Source organism: Sceloporus undulatus, chromosome 3 (genome assembly GCF_019175285.1).
Source record: "Sceloporus undulatus isolate JIND9_A2432 ecotype Alabama chromosome 3, SceUnd_v1.1, whole genome shotgun sequence".
NCBI classification, from domain to species: Eukaryota; Metazoa; Chordata; class Lepidosauria; order Squamata; family Phrynosomatidae; genus Sceloporus; species Sceloporus undulatus.
The window spans coordinates 34615953-34637914 of NC_056524.1; the positions used below are offsets into that span (position 1 = coordinate 34615953).

The following is a 21962-nucleotide window of genomic DNA, read 5'->3' on the forward strand; positions in this document are numbered from 1 at the left end:
CCCCCCTCCATTCCCCTCCATTCCACACATAACAGCACATTTGGGCAGAAAAGGAAGTCCATTTTTGCCATCTGTCTAGGAATAATGCCCAAATGTCCTCCATTTTGATCATGCCTAAGAAACATGCATTTATATTAACATTTTTTTAAAAAAGCATCAATTTTTTTGCGTGTCCTCCATTTTTATAAAATGTGCCCTACATTTGAAATCGTTGTCCTACATTTGTCCTACATTTGTCCCGGTTTGGAGGTCCTGACTTATGGCAACCCTACACTGGGTGAACTTGTAGAAGTCACATTATCTCAGCCATTAAGGAAGGCAAAAGCAACTCCCCACACACCCCAAACAAATCTTAGTAAGAAAATACCCTGATAGGTTCATCTTAGAGTTATCATAAGTCAGAAAGAACTTTAAGGCACACAGGAACAACAATGTGTTGTTAAAATATTGAGCAATGTCTAGTTTTTTTTTTTTAAGGTAACGGCTAATACTAATGTATTATTGTTATAAAATAATACTCCCAACTCTGGCATCTACTGGAATGCAAGGATGGCACTTGAAGAAAAAATGCTTAATAACTGGTGCCTGAAGATGTCTTTAGTCCTGATATCTCCAGTCCTCTAAGTCTCCACAACACAAAAACTGATCTGCTAGCTTGGCAGGTGAAACACACAATGCAAACCCCAGTCTGATAGATATATCTGATAGATAAAACAACCCAAGGTAATTTTCTGTCCTCCGTTAATAAAACATGAAAACCAACAAACCAACCCTCTGAAATATACATATTTGCAGAACGCCAGCCATACTTTGTTTCTACATCACATTTCAACTTTCATCACTGTCAATCAACGTTATTCTGGCACTTTCCAATCTAACTTCATTTTTTCACAGCACAGTACACTTTTCCGAACTCAGACACGTTGCTAGTAATTAAAGGTTGGCACACTAGGAAAAACTGACACATGGGCACATTTCAACTATGCTGTTGACAGATGTCTACACAGAGCAAGTAGTTCATGTGTTTCACAACCATAATATTGGCTCCCCTCCCCCAGGTTTGTAATGCCATTCAGAAACTATTGAATTTGAACAGATAGCCACCATATTCACATAGTTTGCAAAGCTAGAGGCACTATAGTCTCTACCTGGTGTCTGTTTCATCTGTCCTTCCCAGTGTAGTAATGTCAGCATTATTTGATTACTTTTATCCCCACATATGTGTACACATGGCCTAGTACACTGATTTGAAAGTAGGGTTCACAGTGTATAGCAAGGATAGACAAAGAGCAGAATATAGGCCACATACAGTCTCAACTAGGCACCACAAAGCAGGCCCTAGGCCCTGCAAAAACAAATACCAAATCTGGAAGAAAAATCAACAAAACAACAGCCAAACCACTGCAAACATGTCTCCCCCGCCCGCCAGGTATGGTGGTTTGGCCTTACTCATACTTTATGACACTCTCACCCCACCCAATACTTTAAAAACCAGCTGAAAATTGGTTAAAAATAAAATCCATCAAAACCAGAAATGGCTTCTGTTCATTATTAGGTGAATGAAAATGTAGTAGTGAGGACCATGGGTGAAGGCTGGGGAGGGCAATGGGGCAAAATGGGCCCCCATGACAATTACCTGTCCCAATTTATAGCAACAATATATGTGAATTCAAATTCAATATATGTGAATTCAAATACATCACATTCACATTAATGTTTTCAGGAATGAACAACTTCATGCAAAATAAGCACTAATATGACATTTAGAATCATCCTCATCATCCTCATCACCACCACCATCATCATTATCATCATCATCATCCTGAATTTCACCTGAGGTGAAATAGAGCCTTAAAACAGTAAAGGCTCCACAGCAATACTAGCACAGCACAAGAAAATTTAGAATAAATTCCAAATATAAAGATATTACCCAGGCACTCTACACCAAATAAAATTATCTTTAGAGTCCTAGACCTGAAGAAGTTAGAAGGACCTTTCTTAGGAGGCTACTCCTTTATGCACCACAGATGATTAGTCTGTTTATTTCTTATATCTTGATAGCTGGACAATGGTTGGCAGGGGAGCAGTGGCATTACTAGGGGTGTGAGGACTGCACCAGGTGACACTCGAAGTGGGGGGTGACACCACTGCTTCTCAAACACCTACCTTTTGGCAGAAACAGGCTGTGGCATTCATCTGCTTCCCTTTAAAATGTTATAAGAGATGATGGGAGTGGGGTGAACCTCAGTGGGAGGTGAAAGGAGAGGCCCTAGGATTTTTTAAAATTAAAATGTCAAATTTCATCATTTTAATTTTTTTAACAAAAACTTAAAATTTGAAATTTTTTGAAATTTTTATTCTTTTAAGATTTTCCCTAAAAACACCACATTTGTACCAGAACTAGCCAAATCTAACCACAATGTATATTGATAATTGATGTATTTGATGTATGTGATTTTACTGTGCTGTTCACCGCCCTGATCTTTGGAAGGGCGGTATACAAATAAAAAATTTATTTTATTTTATTATTTATGTAAATACTGTAGATTGTGTATACAATATGGTAATTTGAAGGTACAGCGCACCCTTAGTATACACGAGGTATCCATTCCAGAACCCTCCACGTAAGGAAAAAATGAAGACCTCAAGTCCCCTTTGTTTCAATGGCCGTGTGCTCCCGGGTGTGAACACCATTTTAACATCCAGGCCTTGTTGTCCGCATAAGCTTAAAGCCGTAGATGGCAAGCCCATGTATGGGGCAGGCACACTGTATAATTTTAATTTTGCAAGTTGTTTGTGTCACTCACAACTATTTAGTGGTAGATGGAAATTATGATTAATGAGGAACATAGTGCATAACAGCATGACTAATGATTCTGCATGGTGTGAAAGGGCAGGAGGTTAATGAGGGGATGACATCATGAGTTATCACATTGAGTGACACCAACCCTAGGGACACCACTGGAGGAGAGGAATGATTTTTGTTGTTGGTAACTGCTCTTGAGTCAATCTCAACTCATGGAATGATATCCGTTGGTAATACTAAAGTACAGTGGGCCCAGACCCCCCGCATAAGGTGAATTCCGCCTATGCTCAAGCCCCATTAATTTGAATGGGACTCGGCACAGCGGCGCAGGAGCGTGCGGGTCTCCACGGGTGCACGCCCCATTCATTTGACTGGGACGTGCCACCCCTTGTGCCCTGCGTGCTCCCCGTGGCTTGAGCGCGTACGCTCAGGTATACATAAAGTGCACCCACGTTAAACGCAGGCGCACTGTATTACAGTTGCCCCTCCTTTCTCGCAGACTTGAGGTCTATGGTCTTCACTATACACGGAGAGGTGACCTCCGTTATTTTTAATGGGGCATGCTCCTGTGATGGGCACCCCATGCTCACTCCCTTGGCACGTGCCCTGTGCTTTCTCAGGGGCATGCACCCTGTTCAAGCCTACGGGGCTTGATTATAGGTGAGTCTCCACTTTCGTGGGATATGTGTTTTCACAGGATGTGTGTGATGCCCCACGAAAATGGAGGGCTAACTGTAATGTTACATATTCACTGAATGAGATACTGATTTTCAAAGAGAAGAATTAAGCCCTTGCTTTTTCAGTATTTTGTCCAAATGTATGAAAACACAGGTCTCAAGATAATTAAAGAAAGATACTCAAATGAAATTCTAAGGCCTCATTATATGATTGGATTAGGCTGTTACTTTTATAGGATCCCAACATGTCCTTGAAGTTATTTTTCCCCTGTAAACATAACCACCTGAAAATTTATAATTAAATTAAACCTGGTTGAATATTGTGCATACTTTGCTTTAAATAAACTCAAAGAGAAATTTTGGCTGCTTTTCTTCAATTAAGAGTGCATACAGGGTATACATGGCATGACATAATATCCTTCCTTTAATCAGAGCAATAGCAAGGACCATATTCTCCAAACATCACCAGTTCCTGAAATCATGTTGTAAAGAACAGGGTTTGCCTAGTTGCCAAGGAAATAATCTCATTCATCAAACATTTGTTGTTGAAATGTGTATTGTAATAGAATTTCCATCTTCATAACATTTACCCAACCTCAGCAGTAACCAATGGGACTTAATTTTAAGTAAATACACAGCATACAGGACAGATAAAGTAGTGATAGTGATTATCTAGGAATGCAGAATAGCACATTAAAGTTTGTATATTTCAAGAAGACATTTTGCAAGTCTGTGGAAGAGCAACAAATGGTGCCACCCACATACCCAAGTCAATGGCACACAATAGCAACAGCTGTGAAGTTATTTTGGTACTTGAGGCAGAAAATGTTTAAAAACAGGCAGCAGGTCGAGGGAACACAGTTGAAATTTGGATGCTACAGAACAATATGGGGAGCAATGCATCGCAAGCGGATAAAGAAAGTGATGGATGCAACATGTATGGGATTTTAAGACTTATGATGAAGTGACTGTGCAGCTAAGTACTTTTAGCACTCACTGTATTGCTTTGTAGTTCTCTGTGGAGAACTAAACTAAAGTGACATCTGGTTGACAGCACACTCCAAAGTAAAGGACAAAAGATTTTAAGGGAAAGAAAACTGACCCTGAAGGTATTCTTTCAAGCATGGTGTTAATTATGAGCCTAAGGCAGACAGTGACTCACCTTGCTGAATTTTCGTCAGAAGCTGATGGCGTGCTAGGATCCTACTTATCCTGTACGGAGAGCGTCTTGCTGTTTGCTCAAATCGCAAGTACATCTCTTGGCCTTCTGTTGACATGGTGTTCACACAGTAGCAGCCTGAGCCCAAAGTATTGGATACCTGCCTAAACATCTCCACCCTTTTGGAAAAAAATTAAATCAAATCACCACCTCAGTCTCCTGGGTGGCAACTCCCAAATCTACTTGGGGTGCTGTAGTGAAAGAAAAGAAGCAAGGGACCCAAAGGAGCTGAAAAGAGCAAGCTTTTTAAAAGACAGAAGAAGAGGAGTGCCAAAAGCTACAATTCTAGATTCCAGCTCCCCTCACATGATCGGAAAGGGCCAATCAGTCAAAGTAAAGAATGTGAAAGTACACAGCGTGCCTCGCACAGGAAAGTGAAGGCTATTCAAGCTTTAGCAGGCAGGCAATCCCACATAACACTGAAAGCAAATAGAAATGAGATGCCTTGGAGCTGACTAAGCACTGGTGAGCTGTGACAGGAGAGTTAGAAGAAGGAAAGAGAGAAAGTGTTTCATGCCACAGAAATATTGAGTAGAAGCCCATACATTTGTATTACCCCTGAAACCCAGGTAAAGGGGGGCAACCTCTTCAATCTTTAGGAGAAACATGAATTTCCTCCAAATTATACAGGAACGTGTTTTAAATGTCTCAGTACATAGATTCAACACTGTCTTCTTGTCTTTTTTTTTAATTATCTAGAAGCAGACAGATAGCTCTCTGGAAAACATCTTTAGCAGAACTAAAAACAGTAGACAACTGTCTCAAGAAGCAGCTCAGAAATAGTTTTAATTAACCAGTGAAAGCAAAACTCATTTAGATGCAATCTTTTTTAAAATTTGTATCTATTTTTAAAGCTTTATCTGTTTTAAGTTTTGTAACTTCCTTGAGTTCTGGACTGGAAAAATGGCAGGATATAAATAAATATAGTAAACATCATTATAGTCATTTTTATATCACTCCCAATGATTTTCCTAAAGCCACCTGGGAGATTTACACAGAAATGAAGGGAGCCACCTGCCATGTTATCAATAACCACACTCTGGTTTAACCCTCCAGTTTACAGCACCACCATTTATCAAAGGTATCTGACATATGGACTGGGATTCTTCTGATTTATTGCTTTGCCTCTCAGCCACTATGCTATATGGATGGAAAGCTTATCAGTCAACAAACAGTTCTCACAGGTCAACTTAAGCTGTGAAGTTTTGCAAAGTACCATCTCAGAAGGTTGTTTTTAACAGATTCCCAGTATGTTTAACACTAGGACATCAGTCCATTATCACATACAATGGTTTGTTTGAGATGAGAGAGCCACTATGTACAGTATTTGTTTTCATTCAAATTACTTACTTCTTACTCAACAAGCATCTTCCTGTCTGAAGACAGTAAAGCTGTACTCTTTATTATACGAGCTAGCCTGCTGTTTCTGTACAAGGATACCCCGCCTCTATGAAAAAGATTAGGATGCCCTTCAATCCTAGTTGAAGTCAGTCAGAATCTATGCATCCACCAATATCCCTTTTTTCTGACAAGAGTACAGACACTGTAACAGGTATTAAGAAGGGAAATTTGCTCCAAAATGACTGGAAACAATATGAACTACCTGATTACCTACTACTGTAAAATGATAGCCAGCTCAAACACTGGCCCAAACAATGCATGTTTTTGTATAATGGAGGAACAGATTTGTTCTATTACGCGCATTCTCCACAATGTGCTAAAATCATTATGCAAAAATCATTCACACGATCTCTATCACACCACTATAATTTCTGAAAGAAAAAATCAGAGATTTACAGACATCAATGTAGAGCACTTTCATCACAGGTTCTGGTGTGTCTTTAAGGTGGAAAAGAGGGGCATGTCACTGCTCCTTCCCCACATGAAGAATGTCTTTTCTCAGATAAGTGCCTAACAGTGCAACCCTATACATTTCTATCTGGAAGTAAGTTCCACTGAGTTCAATAGAGCTTATGCCAAGATAAGTGGCTATAGCATTTCTGCACAGCAGGAGTGGGGATGATGCAGTCCTTGAGATCTTCCTGTACTGCAAGCCTCAGCAACCCTAGCTAGCACAGCCAATGTTGAGGGATGCTGGAAGTTAAAGTCCAAAAACAGAGGAAGGGTCATAAAATTACTACCCCAGGAGTATAGGAGTCATCCAAGTTCTGATTTCTATGAAGTGTAAGTAGCTAGGATCATCTTCCTTCAAACAGATTAGCTACATCAACACCATCTACAAGACTAGTTTTGTTCTTTATTATAAAATAGCAGTTGGAATGAGCAATTTCCAGTGTAATGTGGTATTATGGTTGGCAGGAAGTAAACATAATTAATACAAAATAAATGACACTAATTATAGTGCATGAATACTAAATCATATGAACATAGGAAAAAGTCAGAAACTCTTTCATATGTGTTGTGTCTTACGACTGTCATCTCATTACAGATTTTCCTTTATTTTACTGGAATCTACCACTTACCTACAAACCACTTTAGGCCTCAGGTCCATTGCATGAAAGATGCTACATTAGTTTAAACTACCACAGTTATATTGCAAAGTTTATTGATGGCCCAGAACATATTCAATAGACTGATTCATAGTTTTATATGTTTTTATATGGGTAGGAGTTCTGCTTTTGCTTAATTCTTCTAAGAAAACAGACAGGATCAAAAGCTTTATTGAACTTTTTAAATTACTTTTCATCTTAAACACCAGTTTAAGTCCTAGCTGGCGATCCTCTTTTTTGTTCTTGACTTAAGTATTGGACTACTAGTTGTAGACTTTTTTGCATCCAGGTTCCTACTTAGGGGTTTCATACATAGGTTGTAAAGTGTAACAGATCTTATAATGAATCCACAAAATATGAGGACTGGCCATTTTGTGCTGGGAGATTTGGAATATTGTAGTGTGTATAAATGTTTTTTCAAGCTTTGCAATCAGTAAATATGGATTTAACATTACTGATAGGCAAGATACTAAGCAGTTACTTAGGAACAGCCATTCTAATGCCTATGTGTGTACAGTCGGCCCTTCTTATACACGGATTCAAGCATCCACGGTTTGAAAATGTTAAAAAAAAGTATAAATTTCAAATTTCAAACCTTGATTTTCCATTTTTTTATAAGGGACACCATTTTGCTATGTCATTATATTTAATGGGACTTGAGCATCCATTGATTTTGTTATCCACGGAGGAACGTGGAACCAAACCCCAGTGTATAACAAGGGTCCACTGTATTATCTTTTAGCATTTAGGCCATAATTTCCCCCAAGTTCATAGCTCTAATAATGAAATCTAAAAATATCCCCCTCCCTCTATGACGTTTATCACACTATGCTCTTAAAGAGGTACTATTCCAGTGTGACTCCTCTAGCAGCCTCCTGTTGCATGCTGGGATTGGCAGTTTTAAGGAGCTGAACTTCTCTGCCTGAGAATTCTAAATACCCCTCCTTAAAACTGCCAATCCCAGCATGCAACAGGAGGCAGCTAGAGGAGTCACACTGGAATAGTACCTCTTTAAGAGCTTGTCTGATAAACACCTATGTTTAGGGAAACAGTTAAACAAAAGATTCTAAAGAGTCTATGAATCACTCCAGAAAATGCTTCATGAACCACTTCACATCTGGACATCACTTCTTAGATACCATATTAGGTCTGATGCTTCCTTGCAGAATCAGTCATAAAAAGAGAGGATTAATCCTCAGTGAATCCAGATGCCTCAGAAGAGACCAACAGGTGGACCTCAATAGCCCACGTACAAGTTGTAACAGTTTAAAACTAGGGTGTTCCAAAACTAAATGGTACAATAGTCAATCTAACTTAGGGCAAGCAATTAATCAATTATGAATAAAGCAGGAGGAAAAGAAAAGAATGACTAGTTTATTTGCCTGTAAACAGCCTTACTGTTTTCTTACATACAATACACAGAGTGAAGAAGATAAGAACACCTACAGAAAACTATTTAAGTGCAATCATAGTCCTCTCAGAACAGGTGTAAGAGAGAAGGAATGGAAGAAATCCAGATAGCACTGAAATTTTGTCATAATCCTGAATGTCCATCTGCATACTAATTATATACTTATAAACAAATGCAAATACTTTTTTTGTGGATTTTTGGGGCTATGAGGCCGTGTTCTAGAAGAGTTTATTCCTGACGTTTTACCAGCAGCTGTGGCTGGCATCTTCAGAGAATGCTGGCATGGAAGAGAGTGGGGTATATAGATTGTTGGTTGAGAGGAAGTGATTTGCATGTTAAACTGTGTATTGTTCTGTTTTTGAATGGCAAGACCTACAGGGTGTCCATTTGCTTAATGATCCATTTGTTGGGAATCCCCCTCACCCTGGGTGGATTTCATTTGCATTTGCTGGGTCTTGATTTTGGTGTTTTTCAGGACTGGTAGGCAAACTTTGTTTACTTTAAGGATTTCTTCTTTCCTGTTGAAATTTTCCAGGTGTTTATGGATTTCAATGGCTTCCCTGTGCATTTCATAAATGCACAGGGAATTTCATAGGCTTCAACCTATGGCATCCCTATAAATGAGAGACACCCCACCCCCCAACTACCTGTTATTAACAAACCTACTCAGGTCTTGAAATTCAGTGTTGTGGCTTCCTTGATTGAGTCTATCTACCTATAACATGTCCTTCCTCTTTTCTTGCTACTTTCCAGTTTACAGAGAACCATTATTTATATTTTCTAACCAGGCATGTCATCTCATGATATGTCCAAAGTGAGGTAGCATACATATATGTGTGTATTTAAATCAAGGCATTCCTGAAAAATCTTAAGGAAAGTAACAATATTAAAACAATATATTCAAGCACTTAAATATAACAAATCTGGGGTAAATGCCCAATAATAATCAGCAGAGATAAACAAATGAAAATTGAAAGACCCAGGCATATTCAGTGACATCTCACAAACACCTAAGAAAACACACAGTCCTAATGTTGCTGAAATGCCAACAAACCTGACACCTGAATATTCAGGAAAGGTCAGGAAAAGGCCCATCACAACAATGGCCCTGTCTCCGGTCACCATCAACTATATTTCACCTAGTGGTTGGACATGACAGGCCTCTCCCACATATTTCTCCCACAGGAAGGCAGATGCAAGGAAGCATCCATATACATTCACATGCATGTATATTACGGACAACACCCACTCTCTACTCAAAGTTTTAACTCCTAGAGACCATCGTGAGTAAGTTAACTATTAAAGAACATAGTCATGCTGACTGGGGATGATAGAAATTGCAGCCCCACCCAAGTGAACAGAACCAGGTTGGGAAAGTATGCCATATGCTCTTGAAATAAAAAACAGAAGTAAAAGAATTAGAAACCTAATTTGTAGAACAAGTTTTCCATTATTTTTCAAAAGAATGTTCCAGGAAGCAAAGTATTTTTTTAATTCTCCCAAACTATGGCCTGTTACAGACTGCCAAAATAAAGCTGCTTCGGGTCTCTTTGGAGGTATGCTGTTTAAATGATGCCTGGGTCCTAAGAGTCCGGAGGTCGCGCCAAAGCCACACTCCATTCCTAAGCACTGGAGTGCAGCTTTGGTGCAGCTTCCGGATTCTTAGGATGCATGCATCATTTAAATAACATACCTCCAAAGAGACCCGAAGCAGCTTTATTTTGGCAGTCTGTAACAGGCCAATGATTTCTTATGGCAAAAGAAAGACTTTAGAAAGGATTTCAGTCCAATGTGAGGCAGAAAGAAATGGCACAATAAATGCTCTTAAACCACAACAAAATCTGGAAAGCCAGGGTGATACTAATGTGTTTTAGAGAGAAGGCAGCTGCTCTCTGTAAACTGTCTTGACAGGGAGCTTGTAAAAAATAACTTTGTGTTTCAAGGGGATTTTTAATATGTAAAAGTACAGCTCAAACACATCCACACACAATCACATACAATCCTCAGCTTGGCAAAGCAGCCTTTAAAAGAAGTGTTCACTCTCTCCTCCATTTCGAACATCAGGGGATTATCTGCCTGCATTTTAAGAAGTGCAGGTTTAGAGGATAATCATGCTATAAAATATTGCTCTTGACAATAAAAGCCTTAATAACCTGATCAAGTCACATGGGATAGGATCATTTTTAAAGGAAGATTTTACTCTGGCATGTCAGCATAGCAGAGTGTTTTACACAGGCTCAGGAAATGACTGCAGTGACAATAGATCCCTGTCACACAGATGAAAGATAAACAATACATAGAAAATAAAAGTCTCAATTTTTACTCAAGAGTGCCCAAACTTAGTACACTAGTATGCATGTGGATGTGATACAACTTTTTAACATGAACAACACTGACCTAGTAATGAGTTTGTGTCATTAGACTGCATGGCAATCATAGGCTGCTTCAGATTTAATTTATCAGATGAATTAATAATTAATTACTCAGATTTAAGTCCGAATGGCTTCAATGGGACTAGCTACTTGGACATGCATAGTATTGCAGCTACACATTGCAACCTGATACATACTTATTTGGATATAAATTTCCATCAAATTTAGTAGGACCTCTATTAAACACAATGGGTGAGCATAGGACCGCAATCTTAATTTATTTAAAATATTTATGTCCTAATTTTTTATCTGTGGTAATCTATAAGGCTGTTATCATCCATATAAAAACCAGATTAAAACAGAGGTATAATCATGCCGGCTGGTGTGTATGTTTTTATATGCATTATATAGAGAAATTACAATAACCTCTTAGACAGCTGTCTACTCTATCAAATTTGTGTTTCATGAATTTAAACTGGGAGTAGTCATTTTTCATTTCAGCTGTCTGTAGCTCTCCCGCATTCAGTCATTTTATGAAGATATCCTCATTATGCTCATTAGAACATTTCCGGGGTAGTGAGATCAAGTCCTTCTTTTGAAGAGGTATTTATAATGAACAAATGTCATCAGTCAACCTCTGAACAAGCTACCACTATCATAAGACACATGAATCCAGGTGGCTGACTATGTTCTTCCACGAGTCATCTACAGGCCACTATGGGCTAAATTCAATTTTAGTCCTAATTAAAGTACACCTATTGAAATGAACAGAACTTAACAGAAGTGTTGATCTACATTCATTTCATATGGTCTAATTCAGTTTGGGTTTAAATTAGATTCAGTCGAATAACTGAAATGAGATGCACTGAAGCAATTATGATATTCAGATGCTGATGGAACATCCTGTTCAGCTTTTGTATTCAAAATGATACACTGATGTCATATATTTTTAAGTATGAAAATTAAAACCAAGGCAGATGACACTGATAGTTTGGGCTTTAAAAGCTTTATAAAGATGCTTTGAATGGGTTGAAGGTATTGGCAGACTGGTACAGTTGCAGTTTGCCATTTGTCTTTATGTCAGAGGGCAACTCTGCTTATCAGAGGCAAACTATATGATCTCACTACCTCTGAGAATATACATTGAGCATGCATGCTTTCACACGCACTATATGGTCTGAGATCCAAAGTTTAAACATAATCAGCTGTTGTTACTGTTGTTTTCTTTACATGGAATACATCAATAGCTAACAGTAAAAACAGATCAAAGATTACATGTGCCATTGGCTAAATTGCCAATAACCAATGATGTATACTTTAGTATGTAGCACTAGAAGAAATCAGGACTTGTAACACCTGTTCCTGAAGTTGTCAGGGTGCACAAGGAACTGCAAAAGCATGGGGGAGTGGGGGCACAATCAATTATGCGACTCAGTTCTGCTTATGGCAAAGATTGAATATGACACTTTTGCAGGCATGAAATGTTTTCATTTCCCCAGCACTGAATAAAACAGTTCAGGGGAGTCTCAATTTTGAATAAAACAGAGAAAAAATTACTCTGTTTTCAACAGACAGTCACATCTCTAGCCCAAGATAATAATTGTAGGACATTTGAGTGAATACTCTAAATGATTCAGTCTGCAAAAAAGAACATATTGCTTCAAATCTTTAGAAGCTATTAAGTAGAAATGAACAGAGCTGCTGAGCTTGAATGACAAAAAGGGGGAAGGAAGGGGGAGGAAAAGGAGGAGGGAAGGAAAATAGAAATGTGCCAGCACTTCACTTGACCTAGAATCCAAATGTAGATGTTCAAATCGAACCTAACTGGGAATTTGTTTCAGTCATTTAATAATCCCTCTGAATTTGTTAGCTGCCATGAAACACTACAACATGAGGATTAGTGCATACTTCTTAGCTTGATAACATTTGCTCTGCTACTACAGCAGCAGTGCAGTTTGCAGTTATTTACTTCATGTACGTGCATGAAGCAATGTTGTTGTTCCAGACTCAGCCTTCCTTAATTCTTTTGCCAACCATAGATCCAATATTTCATTTTTCTATTTAAACAATTTCTTTCCACTGAGAACTGTAACTATGGTGACTTTCCTAATTCAAGGGGGGGGGGACCTAGGAATCCCTGGATGAAATAAATCCAGATAGTTCATGTCTTCTAATCCTTGTCCTAGAAAAGGCTCAAACTGTGTAATGTCCAAAGCATACTGAATGAGGACAGCAAGGTCAGGAGTAGACATGTTGGAAGAATGGCAGAGGAGGCAAGTATGAGATATTAGAATGAGAAGATTCTTACTCAGAAGTTAAAGGAGTGGAAGAAAGCAGGCAAGAAAGAGAGAGAAGTGAAATCAAAAATTAAAAGAGAAGGAATAATGACGCCAGGCAGAGCTGATGAAGAAAGAAATTTTGTCTGGGAACTGGGAAAGATAACAAGAGAAGTCATAAACCAGTACTCTTCTTGGATCATATTCAGCAAGTCCTGAGCTAGGGAATATTGGGGCAGTTCAGTATTCCCTCCCTTCCACTAAGCTCTAGTACCAGCTGCACTGAGCTCTAGTACTAGGGAAATGAGCATTGAAGTGGCATGATCGTTGTTTGCTGTTATATGCCTTCAAGTTATTTCTGTCTTATGGCAACCCTAGGGAAAATCTATCATGGGATTTTCTTGGCAAGATTTGTGTAGAGATTTGCCATTGCTTTCCCCGAGGCTTAGAGCATGTGCCTAAGATCACCTAGTGAGTTTCATGGCAGAGTGGGGAATCAAACTGTGGTCGCTAGAGTCCAACACTGAGACCACTACACCATATTGTAGGCAAATGTAAACTGATGTCCAATGAGGCAAAAAATTTCAACTTCGCATATATCCTGATAGAATCTGATCCAGTGTTGATTAACTAGTAAAGGATCTTGCAGTTTTTTGTGGGTTTTTCAGGCTATGTGGCCATGTTCTAGAAGAGTTTATTCCTGATGTTTCACCAGCATCTGTGGCTGGCATCTTATTTGAAGATGCCAACCACAGATGCTGGCAAAACACCAGGAATAAACTCTTCTAGAACATGGCCACATAGCCCAAAAAACCCACAAAAAATTATGGATGCCAGTTGTTATTGCTAGCTTCTTGAAAAAGCTGACCCATGTGAAGCTACTCTGAAAAAAGTAATTGTGTGCACAGGATCATTAGGAAAAGAATTGAATATAAAACTGTCAATATCACAGTATTTCCATAAAATTGTTGGTAAATCACTGTCACTATACTGTGTAAAGATTCTGTCATTAGTAGTGGTGGAAACTGCAACAACTGTCTGAAAAAAAGTTGCAGTGTCTGGGGAACCTCAGCTTTGAATAAAAGGTAAGGCAGACATAATAGCCAAAAATGTGTATTTTAAAATGTGTCTAACAAGGAGGTGTGAGTTTTCAGAGTGTACAGAATGTTAAGGACACATGTCAAGTCTTCTTCTACCTTCTCTGTTTTATCTCTTTTTATGTAACTTATAGAAACTGACTAAAAATGTAGGGAGAAACACAATGGCATTTGGAAAAAAAAAACATGCTCCAAATGTGTAGATCAAAACATGGTACAGATTAGAACAGATAATACTATGGATTAGTTTAATAGTTGTGTTATGAACATATCTGAATATACAGGAAATAATGAAATTACAGCTTTCCAGGGCATCATTGTTTCTACATGTGCAATGGGATGGAGATAAGAGGCCATCAAAAAACAATTTTTCTTGTCTTAGTCATTTATGCTATTCCTGAAAACACTCTTAACAACTTCTGTTTGTTGCATGATCTTCTTCCATTTCAGCACCCATGTACAGGCAGAGGAAGTTATTCTAGGGATATGTTGTCTCTCTGTCATGTGGAAAATGATTTCTACATATGGAGATTATTTTAGATGCCAGAGGGAAAAAGAAAGAGAGAAAAGTGTGTTCTGATAGCAGGATGCTGACTGTGCAAGCAAGAATGTTTACTAGGCATATTGACCATTTATTCTCATGATTTTGAGCAAACACCTCCCTCATTCAAGCTGTATTGTCTAAAACTCCATTATCTCATCTTGTTCTTTGATTCTGGCAGATGCAAATGTGAATCTGAGGGTTTGAAAGGACATTTGTTAAAGCAACTTGCGAACAGATTACAGACCTGTCAGACTCCATCTGTCTGAATCTATTAAGCAGAACATTCCCAGCTGTGGCCCTCCCAATGTCCAAAATTGTATTTTGTATTTATCTTATTGTTGTATATATCTTGTTATAAACTTAATGACTCTATAATTAGTTTAGTTGTGTGGCATGTCAGAAACCTATTTTTAGACACCCCCCCCCCAAAAAGAGAGATTATTAATAAAAAATGAAGGTGTGAGCTTCTTGTCAGCCATCCACTCTGTTGTTAACAATGGATAGGAAATAGATGATCACAAAATTGTGATATGAATGCGTAATGTGTGGGAAAATAAACAAAAAATTGCTGGACAAGTTTGGGCAGATAGGGAACAAAAGAGATCAGCTATGTTTGAAGGGGGAATACGGCATGTTATTTATTTTTTAATAAGTAGGGTGAAAGGCGAAATATGAAAAGATCTATTTGCAAAATATGACTACTTTTTTAAAGTGGCTGTTAAATGTGATGTTGCTTCCCTCTGGATCAGTTCACCCAATGACTGCTGCATGTATTTGGATTTTTTAAAAACAAAAGGAGAAAACTCAGAGTATCCCACTCTTACACTCTGTGGAAAACCGAACAAAGGTACATTACAGACACTTTTTGCTTCATCAAAATGTTTTGCACTCTGGGTAGACTTTTGCCTTGTGCTAGAATCTCTCATTATTATAGACTGGAGCATTTAAGTCACTCAGGCGAGTTACAGACCACCATATTAGTACGTATTCAGTACATACTAGGGTTAGGAAGGGGCGGTGCTTCCGCACCCCCCTAACCCTAGTACGGACTGAGTCCGTACATAATGGCGGTGGCCGTTCCACACGGCCGCAGCCAGGATGGCGTGACAAACGCACCGCCTCCAAACGAGGCGGCGCGGACGTGACGCCATCGCTCTGTGCGAGGGCACTTAATGCGCCCTTTGCATGGAGCAGGAAGGAGCTCCATTTCGGAGCTCCTTCCTGGTTTGCGTCGCTGGGCGCAGCCTTCAGACGGCTGCGCCCAGCAACGCAAGGGAGAAAGGGGCCAAGCGGCCCCTTTCTCCTCCTCCCCGCCGCCGCGGGGTGTCCTTGGGGCTTGAAGCCCTAAGGACACCCCTTTCCAGGCTGCGGGGAAGCGGCCTTTTGTCGCTTCCCCACAGCCTGCAAAGCAGCGGATCAGGGCCTCAGAGGCTGCCGGTCTGGCAGCTGAGGCCCCGATACACCGGGGAAAGGTGCGCCTACAGGCTGCCCCAAAGGGGCGGTCTGTAATGTGCCCTACAATGGTATGTAAAATAAAAAAGTAAATGTTTCATCAGTAAAAAAAGAGCAACATATTGCAAGTAACGTAAGTGTGAACATACTACAGTACTGGCAAGATCTGTATTAGAGCTACAAGTCATTTCTCATAAGAAAGACAATAGTTGGGAAAATATGACTGTAATAAAGAAATATATGCATACTTCTGACTAGATACCTGTATTCACATATATATTTCACTCCCATTGCCCCACTCAGTATTTTATGCCCATTAAGCATTTTCAGTCCTTACTGGCCTGCTTTTTAAACTTCTTCTACATTTCAGTACTTGGGAAGAGTCAGAGTGAATATACTTGCACTAAATCCAAAGTACCTTGGATTTCTTCATTAATATCTATTGGCAGTTTTGACTTCTATTTCTGGCGACCACACAGATTTTGTAACACATTACAAGCAACAACATTATTTGTTACTTCCTGTATTTTTTAGGTATGAGTACTAACATTGTTTCTTTTCTTTCTAAGCTCTGATAGTAATGTTTTAAAATAGCATCTCTGCATGAACCTAGATATGAAGATGGTAAGGAGCTCTGTACTTAATCCTGTATCTCTTCCACCCTTTGCATGAATCTGGTTTCATTTCCTTTCTTAGAAGCTACAGAGTTTTCCCACCTAACCAGTCCATGTTTTATGTAGTTCAGTCCTTATAAAGTTATTTTTGGTGGGTAAATATTGCTCGTTGATGCCCCCAAATGTTATTTTGGTGAAACTGAGGTTACTTCATATATACTGCTGTCTCACTTATGCTTGTGAGTCATATTGGAGGTCCACAAGTGCAAGCAGGGCTGAATTGGAAACAGAGGGAAATTATGTTGCCTGACCATGGCAAACATACCATGATTATTAGCTTTTGTAAGAGAGAACACATGTGGCCACTTCTATTTCTTGCAGATGGCCTGAAAAGGCAGGCATGTAAGTAAAACACAATTTCAGCATGTACTGTAGTTCACTGTACAATTCAAAGCCCTCCTGGGTTCAGCTATTAAACTGGTATCAGAGGAATCTGAGTTAAGTGAAGAGTGGAAAATATTATCTCAGCCTTATCATTATATGACAACAAAATCAATAACCAGAACGCCTTAATTTTTTATTATGTTGTGTGTTTTCAAGTTGTTTCTGACTTTTGGTAATCCTAAAGTGACCCTACCATGGAGTTTTCTTGTCAAGATTTGTTCAGAGTAGGTTTGCCATTACAGTCCTCTGAGGCTGAGAGAAAGTGATTTGCCCAAGTGGGTTTCCATGGTTGAGCAGAGATTTGAACCCTGGCCTCCAGAGTCATAGTCCAATGCTCAAACCACTACACTATGCCAGTCCTCATTTTATTGCATACTTATACATAATTACATAGAAGTCTAAAATCAAAGATGCTCATAGGTGTCACATTGCTCGATTGTTACAGTTCCCTGTTGTTCTCTGTTACAATTCCATATTTGTTCACAACATTTCCTATGTTCTATGCACCAAACAAAAAATGACTTAAGAATCAGTTGCCTGATGGACTTGATACAGCCAGGTCCAACAGTTAATGAGTGAAATAAAAACAAACAGGCATATATTGGATCCTTAAAACTCATGAGTGTAGAGTAAGGCTCCATCCGCATTTCAGGAATAATGCACTTTGACACCATTTTAACTGCCATGGCTCAATGTTATGGAATTGTGGGATTTGTAGTTTTGTGAGCTATTTAGCCTTCTTTGTCTGAGAACTCTGGTGCCACAACAAATGACAAATCCCTGGATTCCATAGCATTGAGCTATGGCAGTTAAAGTGGTGTCCAACTGGATTGTTTCTGCAGCACAGATGCAAATTACTCAACCAAGTTGCAGATGCAGCCTCATTCTATCTAGGCTGGGAAACTTTCAACTATCACACACAAAATGTCCAAATACATTTGAGACATCAGTGAACTAAAACAGTGATAAAAGATGTGCTTGGAATGTCAAAGCTTGCAGGTTCAGCTCCTGTCATCTTCAGTTTTAGTATAAAGGGTAGCAGATAATGGAGATGATTTTTGCATGAAACCCTAGGGAGCTGCTGCCAGTCAGAGTGAGGAATACAGGGCTAGATAAACAAACAGTATGAAGTAGTATAGTATAAGCATAAGGTAGCTTACTTCATACCTGCATTAATACAAAAAATGTGAGCTTTTTGTTTGGAATAAATAAACATCTTTTGATCTTGTGATAAGAAACCACTGTTTCTCAGTATAGAGCTCAAAGGGAAAATAAAAATATTTTTTAATAAAGAACATGTAGTTGTGATAGCAACAAATCTAAATAGAATGGTTGTGTATCCTGGCCTCCTGAAAATATAATAACACATGCTATGTTCAATATTAGTAAGACATTTTGGTATGAAAAACATCATGAGGATTGTTCAAAACCAGACAAACACAGCCCCCTGTGCGCTATACATTCCTACCAACTTATATTTAGCTTTCAGATGTCAAGGAAAGCAGACAATATATATGCTCATTTTCCCTCCTTTAAAATTACATGGGATTCTGAGCACACTAGCTTGGAAGTAGTTTCCATGAAAATCAATTGAGCCTCCAACTTCCCAGTTGTGTAACTGCCAGTTCCTAGCAGGATATGGAATTCCAACTGGGGGTCACTCAGCTGGCCCAAGGGGAATTTGAGACAATCCAGCCCAAAGTAGGAAAAGAGGAAAAAGAAATGTTGACTGTATGGGAAACCAACACAATGTGTATTATGAATATACAAAAATCCACTGATGGGTTCCAATGTGTGCAAATAGTTTACATCAAAACATTTTAGTTAATATAGTGAGAAAAAGAGAAGGAAGGCACTGAACATATCAATTTGTATACGCAGTGTAAGTCCTTAGAATATATCCATATGTGTGATAGACATGTTTATAGATTCTTCCAGTTGTCATGATATTATATCCACTATAAGCCTTGATAAAATTGTATGCTACCATAAGTAACTAGCTTCACAAGTGTCAGAGACTTCTTAGTCCTCCCCCATCCAGTGGTTTTTGTCTCTTCTCTTTTTTCATTGATTTTCTTTCATTTTCAGTGATAGGTTTTGTTTCTCTCCCCACTCTCCTCTCCCCACTTACCAGGTAGCAGGGTCTTCTCCTCTCACTTTCTGAACTACTTGAAAAGTTTGAGGACCCTGCAGAGAGAAGCACTAAATGATTTTCTAAGAGACTCTAGAAAAATGAATTTCCCAACACTAATTGTAGTGTTAACTCTAGAGAAGAGCCAGTGTGGCACAGTGTTGGATTAGGACACTGGAAGTCCAGGTTTTGAATCCCAGCTCATTCATGGAAAACCATTGGGTGACCTTGGGCAATTATTATTATTATTATTATTATTATTATTATTATTATTATTATTATTATTATTATTAACCTTTATTTATAAAGTGCTGTAAATTTACACAGTGCTGTACATACAATCTTTTTAATTGGACGGTTCCTTGCCCTCAGGCTTACAATCTAAAAAGACACATCACAAAGGGAGTGGTGGTGGGGAAGGGGCCTCTCTAGTAGGATAATAAATATAAAATACATAGCAATACTGTCTAGGGAGACTATGGGGCTCTACAGACTGGCCCGATAGAGCAGTATCCCACTGCCCTTTTCAGCACTGGATCAGGGCCGCAGGACCCGCACATTGTAGCCCTGATTGGGCTCTAAAAGAAACAGCAAAATGCCACTCCTTTTAGATCTGGCAGAAAGCCACTTTTCAGCGCTCCTTTTGGCATGCAGCGTATAAACACCACATCAAATGAGCACTGTTATGCTGCCCACTGTGTGGCCAGGTAGGCGGCATGGCATTGCTGTGAGGGGTGTCATTGGGGCGTGCATTGTCCAATTGCCACACCCCCATGCCAGCACTTCAAGCCAGTCTGTACAGCCCCTATCACACAATGGCCAATTCAGCAATAATCACAGCAATTAAATTAAAAAGCAACACAAGCGCTATCGTGCTCAATGTTTTCACACATTAAAAATAATATTTCACGCACATCCATAAATGAATTGTTAATATATCACAATTTATCATTTTGCGCACCACAAATCCTGTTCCCAGCCGCACAGAATAAAGACAGCAAAATAAAATCTATTACTTCAGCACATAGCTTTAATCCAGTGTTAACTAAATTGTGCCCTATAGCTTGAGAAAATACTGAAATGCACGCAAAACCAATCCTGGAAATGAGATTGGATTGTGAGCACCACAATGCATTCTGGGTATCCTTAGTTGCTTGTGCAATACTGGTAAAGAAGGTTGATTAACTTTCACACTATCACAAACATGCTTCATTCTCACTATCATAAATGAATTCACAGGCATTCCCCATGAATGGTTTCTTGCCGCACTACAGATTATTCATGGGAGAACTCCTGAATGCATGCGATGTTGTATGAAAATCTTCCTTGCAATTGTGCAATTTAGCCAGCATTATGTCTTTTTCTCTCCCCCCCCCCCCCCCCCACCCCCGTGATAGTGTCCTAAAACACAGGAAGGCATGGACAAACTACTTCTGAACAAATCTTGCAAAAAAACAAAAACAAACCCAAACGAAACAAAAACCCCATGATAGTTTCATCTTAGGGTTGCCAGAAGTCAGAAATGACTTGAAGGCACACAACTCTAGAGAGGTTTAGGGCACTCTGCCATCTAATGACTGATGATGGTACTGCAGACAACATAAATATTTAAATTAAGTATAATCATTAGATTATTTTTTAAAAAAATTAAGCCTGAGGCAACTCCCTTAGGCTTCACTTAGTATTTATGTCAAGTTTAAGCATTCAAAGTTTGGTGCTAAAGCAGAGAGAGAGAGAGAGAGATAAACCCACATCCACACTCTTTTATTATTATAGATATTTTATATAAAAATATGTCTACTGAATATGAACCTCACATAGCTGGCATTTATATTACCTCTGAATAAATATTACAGAAGGGAATATGTAGACAGTTTTCAAAAGTATAATAATGCAAACATGAAGACATTACAGTAATAATCTTTTTGAGTATATGCAATTAAATATATTACTGGCCATTTACAACAAACAAATTATCTCTGTCACTTTGATGTCCTCTAACTACTTCCATGGAACATTTTTCACCAAATATGTGAAAATATGACATTTTTTTTTTTTAAAAAAAGGAATATAAGGGGGGGTATAGTTTACTGAAACTAATAACAACTCCACATCATTTCTGCCCATTTCCCCATTTTCTCTGAAGTCCCTTGTGCCTATGGCATTGCATCAAGTATCCCATCTCTCAGGAGCAGCTTTTCATGGGGAGGGCAATACAGAGACATGTAAAAAAAACACCATGTTTCCTGAGCTAAGTTCCACTAAGTTCACTTTACCAGATACAGACAAAGTTGGGGTGGGGTAGGGGTTGAGAGAGTATTAGCTCCCTTGTGTATTTTACAATCCATTTTGTTCATCAGGACCACCTTTTGACAGTGATCTTTGTTAAACCTATCAGAGTTGTGGGAA

General features: G+C 38.9%; 2 protein-coding genes across 4 annotated transcripts in view; both read right to left on the reverse strand.

Annotated features, from left to right (window-relative positions):
* The window catches only part of LOC121925371 (stAR-related lipid transfer protein 13-like), a 92897-nt gene extending 87855 nt beyond the window's left edge, over positions 1-5042 (reverse strand). Inside the window, exon 1 of the mRNA XM_042457439.1 lies at positions 4646-5042. Within this exon, the coding sequence (XP_042313373.1) occupies positions 4646-4814 (169 nt within the window). The 5' untranslated portion in view covers positions 4815-5042. The remainder of the gene's footprint in view (positions 1-4645) is intronic.
* Positions 1-21962, reverse strand: part of LOC121925367 (stAR-related lipid transfer protein 13-like) — a 1219986-nt gene that overhangs the window by 158220 nt on the left and 1039804 nt on the right. The window lies entirely within an intron of this gene.